An 11584-nucleotide genomic window follows, 5' to 3' on the forward strand; every position below is an offset into this window, starting at 1 on the left:
CAGTCTAAAATATCACTTAAAGGCAAAACACACAACTGATAGCAGCAAGTCATTCAAGGAAACAGACAGTGGAGCGAACTACAGAAAGATGCTGATGTTAAAAGTGTGTTTGCACAACAAATGTTATGGCACTTTCATTCATATGGCAGCAAATTTAAAATAAAGCTAAATGCTAAAAGCTATACACTACTTTTGGATTCATTTTTGGATTTTGCGTACAAATGCAATTAATCAGGGACATCATGTGATTAATTAGATTAAACATTTTAATCGTTGCCCAGCCCTAATATCTATATACAATGATGCAGCTCTATATAAGAAGTGGACCAGATTTTTGTCCCCTCAATGCAAATGTCATTAAGCGTGTTACAAGTCTGAGTTGGCACTTCATGTCTTGTTTCTTTCAGCAGTCCCCTGAACTGACTCACCAAACAAGAATTGAAGCCCAATAGAAACCAGAAAAACTCTTAAAGATGCATGAAATCTTGTATTTTGAGCAAAGCTCCATCTACCGTCAACTGTCCAGTTTACCATGAATGCAGCTTGATTTGTGCTCTGTGGCTGTCTCCAGACGATAAAGACTGCAAAGGCCAGCATCAACAAAAGAGCACAGACTAGAAGCATGGTCCATATTTCTTTCCTTTGGAGGTAATCCAAGGCCTCAGTCAGCAGCACACTTAAAACAATCACTAGGACCACTGGAGAGAGATGGGATCTGTTAGGAAAACCTTTTTTTTTAATTTATTTTTTTCCATATTTGTGATGGTATAAATAAAGTTTCCTTACTTAAATAAAACTTAAGACAAAAAAAGAAAAGAAAAGAAAGGGTGACTCACAGATAATGATGGCGATTATGTTGACATTTTTAGAGGTGCCTGGAGTGGATTGTGATGGAGGCCTAAGGAGCCCCATGATTGTAAATGGTTCTGGTCCGTGGACAGAGTCAGTGTCTTCTTTGTATCTGGTGTAAAAAAACAAGTATCCTTAAACTGTTTGTTTTTTTTGTTCAGTTTTCATAAATAACCCCTTTTTTTTTTACTCCTTGTGTTTAACATCTAATGGGAGTTAAGGAGGAAAGTTTAACACTTAAAAACGGTTCTCAACTGGATCGCAAATATTTCTGAGCTCACGTCAAATTCAGAATAGAAACTCAGAGTACAGAAGAAAGACGTCACATCACAGAAAAATGTGTTATTAACCACCCAACCAAATAAGACTAACACCATCTCCGAGTATGTACAGTAAAGGCAGGTTTCAAACTGTAGACCGTCATGAGTGTTCTCTGCTTTGAGACCCTGGGTTCACGATAGACTGATCTGTGATCAGCTCAAATGAACCCCATTACAGAAAGAACAAAGCCCAGCTCTCCCATGTTACAGTCACATAAATTACAGGGACGTCGGGGACAAATGGGCGTCCCAACCGTATAACTTCTTCAAAGAGTGGATAAGGCTTCAAAGAGACTTTGATCTTGCATCTACAAATGGAGCCAAGCCACAGCTATTGAAGTTCAAGCAACAAATTATTTATTGTTTTTCAAAACACTCAAGCTGGAAAACTCCTGGAAAAATTTGGCCAGAGCTGAAGCAACCACAAGATTAATCTAATCCATTAGGTTTAGCCCCAGAGATTCATAGAGACCCTGTGAGGATCAAAGAATTCCCTGATCCAAGCAAATAGATAGTGCTCAATAAGATAATTTTCCCCCCCAAATTGACAATAAAAAATGAACAAAATAATCAGTTTTTTACTTTTGAAAATTAAGAAAGACCCCATGCTCTGTAGTATCTCTAAAATAACCTTGTTCTTGTATGTGCATCAATTGGTGATGCCCTCCAGAATTTTGTTGGAGTCCTATCTGGGCCGCAATCTTCCTTAAAGGGATAGTTCGTCTCTTTTGACATGAAACTGTATGACATCCCATATTAGCAATATCATTTATGAACATCTTCTTACCCCCTGCTGCGTCCTGTGAGCAGAGTTCCAGCCTCGTTTTGGTGTTGATGAAGGTAGTCCGGCTAGTTGGCTGGGGTCGCAAAAATAAAGCGTCTTGCTTCTCAAAACAATATGCGTTCAAAAGAGTAATACATTTGCATCACAAAATCGTTCATCCAGAAAAAGTCAGACCTAACAATCGCTTGGCGCCATTTTTGCCTCCCTTCATATCAATGCGTTCAGCCATCTGCCGATAGCCGCGCCTGTTACAGTTATTACTGCTCGGAAGCAGGGGAGTGCTCGGTCTGCACAGTTTACACAGCCCGTAGTGATATGAAGGTAGAGAAAATAGGGCCAAGCGATTGTGAGATCTGACTTTTTCTGGATGAACGATTTTGTGATAAAAATGTTTTGCTTCACAAAACAATATGCGTTCAAAAGAGTAATACATTTGCGTTTTTTTTAAACCCCAGCCAACTAGCCGGACTACTTTCGTCAAAACTTTTACGCCAAAACGAGGCTGGAACTCTGCTCACAGGAGGCAGCAGGGGGTAAGTCAATGTTCTGTATGACAATGGGATGTCATACAGCTTCATGTCAAAAGAGACGAACTATCCCTTTAACACGAGCATCTTGTCAGAATGATACACTCGCACTGAATGTACCGAGACCCTGGAGATGGTAATCCTCTGTGCTGAAAAAGCCCAGTTAGTTCAGCCAATTAGACGACAGAAGCAGGTATGGACATTAGGCAGCAGTGGCAAAAGCTAAGCTGAAGTTATTGCAGTGCTTGTGAGCAACAGATGGTGTAATCCTGGACGTGTCACTGTCAAATACAGGATCTGTACCCTGGATATTGTGAGATTGTATCAACACTATTCGTTTTGTGATGTGTGTGTGTGGCAGTGTGATTACAAGCTTAGACGGATGTTGCTACCATATAAGGCCTGTTTCCTGTTAATAACCATATAAGGCCTGTTTCCTATTGATAACCATATAAGGCCTGTTTCCTGTAAATAACCATATAAGACCCGTTTCCTATTGACAACCATATAAGGCCTGTTTCCTGTTATGCTGACGGTTCTGCAAGAAGACCATGAACAACTGCAAATACTGAAATAATATAATCAGAAGGGAAGAGAAAAGATCCCCAGACCCCACTTAGCAGCAGGACAGAATGCATATCATGTAACTGTGTGATGTCCAGAAGCTTCTGCAATAAACCAACTAAACCTTGGACTGAGTCTTGACCTTTATGCTCACACTTCGATCAACGGACTCGGGGAAGCCGGCTATAAATCGGTGCTTCAACAATATCCACCTGCAAGCAGTGCATACATATTAACTGGCACCGCTGCCAACACCGTCTATGATGTAATAAGCTCAATGGAAGAAGAAGAGTTGTTTGCACAGTGTACATACCTTAATACAAGAATACAGACTGCAACAAGAGTGTATGCAAAGATGGTTCCAATAGAACTCATGTCTACCAGCACCTTCAGATCAAATAAGAGGACCATGAAAGCTGCAAGACATTCAAATACAGTTTTTGTTATTGAACAAACAAAAGTATACAATTCAACATTCAATGAATATACTAAATTCAACTCCAATAACTGTTACTGCCCTGATGGGTCAGTTTTCTCTGACCGACATTTCTGCATTTTGTCCAAACAAAAAGGAGGGACAACTGCAGTAGCACTTTAGACTTTGTTTAAATTTTTAATATTTCCAAGAGATTTTCACTCAAGTCCCAAAGAAAAAGAGAAACACATTAATAAGCCCTCTACAAGTAGTTCATTTATACAAATATACTGTAATAGGAGGTTTTAGGAGTCTAAAAGCATACGAGGGTGTTGGAAAAATAACTTCAAGACACAATGTTCAATATCGGCCTCAGTTCCCTTGTTTTGTTTTCCAACTTGCTTTGGATGACAGTCTCTGCAAAATTTATATAATTATATAGTGGAAAAATGAGTTCTTTAACTATTTTGTATGCTTTCTACCTACGTGGTAGATTTTCTTTATGCATGTTCACCTGGAACATGTTGGTGTCTGTGCATTGCTAAGTGACAGAGGAGATATTTGGATGTGCTATAAGACATTTGTTTTACAACCACCTTCTCCGTTCTGAACGTTCATATATACTGGCCAACTCTGTTGTTCGGTGTCAGACGCATGCAGATTTCATCAAGGCTTCATGGAATTCTGTAATCTGTCCAATCCCTTTGCAAAGGTTTACAGTAAATATACGTAAAAAGACAACTCTGAGCTCGCAGTATTGATTTATTTCAGATTTCCACCAAATTAGAGTGGGCTATTTTCAAGGTGGCCTGCGTAACACAACCACTGGAAATTTCACAAGCACTCATTGTAAGTGCTAGAGATGCAGACTGTCTTGCTCAAACATACAAGTAAAAAATAAAATGACAAAATATTTCTTACACGCAGATCACCTCAAACAATCCCATTTTTGTGGGTTTTCTCACATGAATAGCTGGCTTAAAGAGATAGTTCGCCTCTTTTGACATGAAGCTGTATGACATAAGGTTATTTAAGGTTGACATTTGACATTTAAGGTCCTCTCACAATATATTTTATCCAGTTAGGGAAGGGAAACTGACCACACTGTTTCACAGCTGTTCTGGCGATACTGAAGAACAACAAATCAGCATTTCACCACACGTTTCAAATTGGATAAATCTTAAGCCGCAGTTCAGTTTTTTTTCCCAACAATATTTTTCATCACTTTAACTGAAAAACATCAACTAAAACCTATACAATTCTGTTGCATCGTGCACAACAAAATTCATCCCATTTATTTTGTGTATGTAATCAGCAAATTACTTGCATAACTTAGAACAATTGTATTGGTGAATGTGGTTTACTGCAGGTTAACCAGGGTTCCTTTAGTACCTCATAAAACCATCACATGTCATCATCATCATGTGATCATTTACTAAACCATTGATGGGTTTAGTTTATGGGTGAGAACTGCATCGAATTTCCTCCAGTTCGATAAATCACTTTTCTCCAGAACAAAATTCTGGTGCTCATCTGATTTCCACGCCACTGATTGCAATAACCGACTATTTCACTTCTGCAAAAAAAACTGCTAGTGTAAGAGATTCACATAATTATGCAGCTACTTTTAGGGACATGTAAGGCCTCTTACAGCGTCGAGAACCGGTGATGGGAAAAAGTCTTTCTACTGAGTTTCTACCAGCATCTGAAGTAAAAACATTGCATTAGAACTAGGGCTGGGCGAGTTAACTCGTTATTATCACGTTAACTCGCTAATTATTTAACGCCAATAAATAGCAGGGGGCAGAGAGGGGGAACAACACACAGCACAGGGGCATCCGATGCTCGCCAGCTGCAGTGAGGACTATAGCCTCTTGTATACGGGTAACACGATGTTAAAAGTGTTTGCACAACAAATGTTATGGCACTTTCATTTATATGGCAGCACATTTAAAATAAAACTAAATGCTAAAAGCTATACACTACTTTTGAATTCATTTTTGGATTTTGCGTACAAATGCGATTAATTAGACTAAACATTTTAATCGTTGCCCAGCTCTAATTAGAACATACCTCAGAAACCATGCCCAAGTCCCAGCTAAGACAGTTTAACAACCAATCCCAGGGCTCTCCTCAGACGACATACCGTACCCTGATTAAACATGTCAAATTGGCTGAAAGAGGCATTGTCGGAGTACGTCATTGCAGACGGTTTGTTACAGAACAAAAAGATAAAGACACAGAAGTTACCAACATTTTTCCAAAAAAAGATCGGTGGCTTGGTATTACGGGGTGTTTTAAATCGAATGTTCTTTTCAAGCAGACATGGGAACAAAAATTCTAGAGGCTTCTTGAGATATAGAAGCCAATATACAACCCCATTTTTATACTTTTGGGGAAAGAAGCAGTTGCCTTACCGGCTAGAGCTCCCGCAGACAGTGTGGCTAAGACAGGGCTGTGCCTGGAGCTCATGTAGCAGAGTGGTTTAAAGAGCAGGCCATCTCTGGCCATGGCAAACATAACCCGTGGCAAGGGAAACATCACACCCAGGAGACTGTGGAAGAACCACACCAGGAGTCAAGAGAACGCAAACAGCAGGTTATACAGCAGATTTTTACATTCCATCCCTCTAATATTTTCTTTTCTGGCATCTGCCTTCAACCTAAACAATCATTATTCCCAGACCTGATGCCTGGTTACTGATTTTGTCCACTGATAAAGCAGTTGGAATACTGATCATTACCTTGTTGAGAGTGCACAGAGGGATCCAACAGCTACAGCATATTTTGCTGGCTCCCATCCAATGTACTCAAAAGCAACCGGTAGCGGACTACGAGTGTTGAGCAGATAGTAGGGCATCATAAGTGTCAGCGCAGCCGACACGCCAAAATAAGCCAAGGAGGAGATCAGCAGGGATGCCACAATCCCAAGAGGTAAAGCTTTCTGTGGATTCTGAACCTCCTCGCCTACGAAAGCAGAACCATTTGCATGAAATACATTATTTATTACCATTGAAATTAACAAGGAAACACCCATGAGCTATAATATATTTTTTATTTGTTGTATATTTGCAAAAGTTTCAAACGGACTTGTTTCACTTTGTCATTATGGGCTTTTGCGTGCAGGATTTTGAGGTAAAAGATGAATTTAATCCATTTGGGAACACAGCTATAACATAAGATATTGTGGGAAAAAGTAGATGGAGTGCATCTTCCAGAACCTTACCTGTTGTGGCAATGCAGTCAAATCCAACGAAAGCATAGAAACAGGTTGCCGCTCCTGCCAAAGTCCCATCAAAGCCAAAGGGGATGAACCCTCCAATACCAAAGTCAACAGTTTGATTTTGGATGTCTGTAAAGTTCCTGTTTAAATTAAGAATAGTATTTTTAATCCTTTTAATGCGTTGTGTGTTCATTTTCTCAAACATCCCTTTGTGTGTAAAGTAACAGCTAAAATACACAAAAGTTGAAATTACCAGGGATTTGTGTTGCCATGCGTTTGTTTCATGTAACCAAAATTCCTCATCATACTTACATTCCTTAATACATAAAGTGGATTGGATTGGATTGGATTCCTTGGCAAAAGGAGCCCAGGGTGTCTGGGATCATGATGTTTTGCAAGTTGTGCGTTTAGTGCCAAACCTTTTTTTTTTTTTCCATAAGCATAAACAATTTTTGTTCGTCTACATCTAAGCAGTTTCTTACATTTTTCCTGAACCTAACTTGGAGGAGGGGGTGAAAATGATGCCTGACAGTAAGAAAAATTATGGTTAAGTATTTACATATGCAATATAAACTTTGGATACAAACATTTTCACCAACAACTGGGTCGGAGGTATGGACCTTGGTGATTTTTTATTTTATTTATTCCATCCAAGCAGTTTCTTACATTTTTCCTGAACCTAACTTGGAGGGGGGGGGGGGTGAAAATGATACCTGACAGTAAGAAAAATTACAGTAAAGTATTTACATATGCAATATAAACTTTGGATACAAACATTTTCTCCAACAACTGGGTCGGAGGTATGGACCTTGATGATTTTTTTAATTTATTGCATTCACACGGAAACTAAGTTTGTGTCTCTCAAAGCATTGACAGTTGCTTGAGTGCCCAGTACTGCCTAATCAGATGGCACAGTTTAAAAAAAATGCTGAACATAAGTTGGAACTGTCCAAAATGTGTTTCCAAGTTAGATTTTACCAACTTAGATTTTAGTTTTAGATTTTGAGATAGCTGAAGACAAATGCTCAACAGCACAAGATGCAAGTGTACCCAACAGGGTAGGTACATGTCAAATCTGGGGTGGTGAGCATTTTTTTTTTAAACTTCACTTTCTTGGAGAGAACAACTTATACTTTAATTAACATCCATCTCCTCTACACTAACAATGACATAATATTACCCACAAAATGTTTTAGAGCCTTTGTGGACTAATTGCTGTGGCTCACACCCAAATATTTGAAAGTAAGCTGTTTTATAACTTACCCCAAACATGTTTAATGTTTAGACTGGACAACTTAGATGTCACGTATGGTTCCTGTGCATGTTTCTGATAATCATACTGATCATTTCTTTTGATATTCTTCTTCTCAGACAGAAAAAGAGCAATAATGAGGTGCAAGCATTCGCGGCTCCTGGCTGTATGCTGCAATAGATGATGCTTTTTCCACATTATGAGATTGTAGCCAATTGCACAGTAAAAAAGGTTTTTGTTTGTTTTTTTTTTTTTAAATAAGAAAAAAAAAAGTAGCATCACACAGTCCATATTATTAATTCTGAGAGAACTGCAAAATATCAGTTGGATGAGGAAAGAATGGTCCTTTGCCATATTATCATTCTGTGGCTGTGTGCCTGAATTTAAAACTATGCAGTTAGGTTAACTGACTCATAATGTACATTATTTATTCATTCAGTTGTCAAATTAGCATGAATCAAACTTACTTCATTTGTTGAGTTACATTGAGAATAGCTTCCTCATCGATGCGCCAGTTGTTGATGTCTCCTTTTATGAAGCCAGAGATAATTATAAAAAACAACACAGCCACGTTTATGGCAGTGAAAATGGTGTTCAGAATTGCAGACTCCTTCACGCCGTATGCAAGTATCCCTGAAAATAGGAAAATGAGAGGTGTTTTTGGTAAATGGTTAAGTAAATTTCACAATGAGGACCATCTTGCATCTTCAGTAATTGTTGTCCTGCATCTTATAGAATAAAAAAATTGCAAGTATCACCGGTAAGCAACATAATCAGCACAGCAGCAAAGAAGTCTGGGTACGAAGACAAGCCAGGCAACTCCATCCTTGTATGTTTTTCCAGAAATTCAGCCATTACATTATCTATCAGGTCATCAAAGGTCCCAGTCCAGGCCTTTGCTACGCTCGATGTTCCTGAGGAAGAAGGGAAAAAAAACAATGATTTGGCATATTTTTCAGTCAGATAGCCAAGTAATCTGTCCAATATGAAGCAATTTAAGTTTGTACCTTACCAACAATTGAACTATTTCAAAATGCACAACAGTAATGAGCTTAGCTTAGCTACAGAGTGCTTTATTCTACACACATTCATACAACGATGGATGCATCGGTAGGCAAAGTGGGGTTCATCGTCTTGCCCAAGGACGCGTCGACATGCAGCCAGGAGTCGAATCATGGACCTACCGATTGGTAGGCAATGATCTGTAATGATCTGTGACATTTCTCACTTTTTTCTTTTTTGTTCATCCAGTTTCCTGTGTGGGAAAACTCAAGCATCTTATCGGCAACATTCAGCGTACCAATGACGTAAGACAGCAGTAGATTCCAGCCAGTCACAAATGCCAACACTTCTCCTGCAGTCACGTAGATATATTGGTAGGCTGAGCCCGTCTTGGGGATACGTGCTCCAAACTCAGCGTAGCACAATCCTGCAAAGATGGAGGCCACAGCCGCCACCAGAAAGGAGATGATAATGCTTGGGCCTGCGACTTCCCTCGCCACCTCTCCGGAGATCACGTACACCCCAGCTCCAAGCGTGCTGCCAACACCCAGACCCACCAGATCCAGGGTGGTCAGGCATCGGCAGAAGTTGGAATCCTCACCCTCGGGCTCCAGAGGCTTCTTTCGGCTCATAGATTTAATCAACTGTAATACTTGGTCACAGGATAGTCTGAAACCAGAAGCAACAGGTAGTCCTTAGCTTGGCTTTTGGTAGATAATCCTTCTATGTGTTGCAATTAATTTAATATTCAACATTACCTGCTGGTTGTTTCTGAGCCCCTGTTTTCAGAGTGACTTAACATTGTGAAAGCTTAAAAATAGGTTGGGTCTGCTGCTTCTCCTGCCAGGTAATAGCTGGCTGTGGGCTGTAGGCTGAAGACGGTGCACACCTGAAGTCATTTCAGATGATCATGTAGGGCGGCGGCTAAGGTGTGAGGTTCTTGATCTATCCCACAATAAGTCATTTGTTGTCTAATCTTACATTTTCACAGAGGGGAATAGATAACAATATGTTCTTTTAATACATTTGGGGGAAAAAAACACAATGTAGTCACTCCATTCGCTGCTATTTTCATAACCTGTTCTAAACATTTCCATTTGGTGTTTATCATTTGAAAGTCTTCGGCTGTTGTGGTGGAACAGAGCCAGTTATTTTCTGAGGCTTTTAATAATATCTTGCAAGAGAGAACAACACAGTATAAGATAAAGACAAAAACAATTCAGTTATCACGAGCGTTAGATTAGATTAGATTAGATTATACTTTATGTAGCGACTATCAAATTCTATCCTATTTTTAGTCCCAACGCCCTCAAAAGGTAATGTCCTGACTGGGAGATAAATTTGGGAATGCTCCCATTTATTAAACACAAGCCGAGTGTGAGAATGAATGAGATTCAAAATCCAGGGTGGCGGTTTATGGCAGCATGCAAAAAGATGGAAATTATGGTCAATATGTGGATATGATGAAGCCAAACCATAATATAACAGAGAGCGGTAAAAAAAAACGTATGACCTCCCCATACCCCCAACCCCCCTGCCCTTTCACCTTGACGCCTATATAGATTTCCCCCAAACCGCCAGAGTGGTAGAGCAAAATATAGGTCAGAGTGTCAATTCACATATAAACCAAACAGGATTATCAAAACTAAATAAGACAAACTATGCCCTAACACCAGAAAATTACACATGGCTCCTACACTTTTTTTCATCCCACAACGGGGAAATTTACTTGCCACAGCAGCAGCACAGCAAGAAATGCAACAACAGACATGAGATAAATAAGAAAATTAAAAAAAAAAAGAGAAAAAAAAAGAGAGAAAAAGCAAGTACTAAAAAGTAAAGTGACCAAAAAGTAAAGTGACCTAGTATTCAAAATTTCGCAGGACAAGATTCACACATGTATATCTATTGAGCTAAATCAGTCTCAATATTCACAAATGCACCAGGACAAGAGTCACACATGTATTACAATGGAGATAAATCAGTCTCAATATTCACAAATGCACCAGGACAAGAGTCACACATGTATTACAATGGAGATAAATCAGTCTCAATATTCACAAATGCACCAGGACAAGAGTCACACATGTATTACAATGGAGATAAATCAGTCTCAATATTCACAAATGCACCAGGACAAGAGTCACACATGTATTATAATGGAGATAAATCAGTCTCAATATTCAAAAATGCGCAGGACAAGAGTCACACATGTATTTTATGGAGATAAATCAGTCTCAATATTCACAAACCAAAACAAACTAAAACTTGTTTTAGTTTTGGGATTGTTCTTTCCGATGTGCAGGTCATTAGTTTCATTCACTTCACCTGTCCATTGTCCCCAGGCAGGCCGGTAAGACGTCACGCCTCGTCACGCCACGCTGTGTCGCGCCACGTGACGTCACGCCTCGTCCATATGCAAAGGTTTCTGTGCTTATCTTCATGTACAGTAGCTAAAAAGATGTTGGCGGTTGGGTGGCAACCACCTGTGCACCAATGGATGCCCTCTTTGATAGAGATGTTATCTCTAGTGATGTTACCTCCAACACCGAAGTTCCGAAGCACGCTTCAAACTCGACAGGGTAGTTACAGTGAAGCAGTGGGCCGGAGCTTGCTTCATGTGACGTCACTGATGACGTTTGAACCACT

The 11584-nt window shown here is 39.6% G+C and overlaps 1 protein-coding gene across 1 annotated transcript; it reads right to left on the reverse strand.

Moving 5' to 3' along the window:
• Window positions 1-3162: 3162 nt before the first annotated feature.
• On the reverse strand, window positions 3163-11271 carry LOC142391262 (cationic amino acid transporter 2-like). The gene is made up of 10 exons (XM_075477033.1): window positions 11264-11271; window positions 9234-9604; window positions 8692-8847; window positions 8418-8566; window positions 7366-7394; window positions 6685-6821; window positions 6203-6425; window positions 5877-6013; window positions 3358-3460; window positions 3163-3256 (listed from the first exon to the last, which is right to left on the reverse strand). Exons 1-10 carry the CDS (start codon window positions 11269-11271, stop codon window positions 3163-3165), a joined length of 1407 nt encoding a protein of 468 aa, XP_075333148.1.
• Between the last annotated feature and the right edge of the window lie 313 nt (window positions 11272-11584).

The sequence above is a fragment of the Odontesthes bonariensis genome, chromosome 11, assembly GCF_027942865.1.
Source record: "Odontesthes bonariensis isolate fOdoBon6 chromosome 11, fOdoBon6.hap1, whole genome shotgun sequence".
NCBI lineage: Eukaryota > Metazoa > Chordata > Actinopteri > Atheriniformes > Atherinopsidae > Odontesthes > Odontesthes bonariensis.

Coding starts and splice junctions, on each gene's coding strand:
- LOC142391262 (XM_075477033.1), bottom strand. Junction 7,395..8,417: donor ATGAGGAAGCTATTCTCAAT/GTAACTCAACAA, acceptor TCTTACTGTCAG/GTATCATTTTCACCCCCCCC. Junction 6,822..7,365: donor TCACCCCCCCCCCCCTCCAA/GTTAGGTTCAGG, acceptor TAATTTAAACAG/GAACTTTACAGACATCCAAA.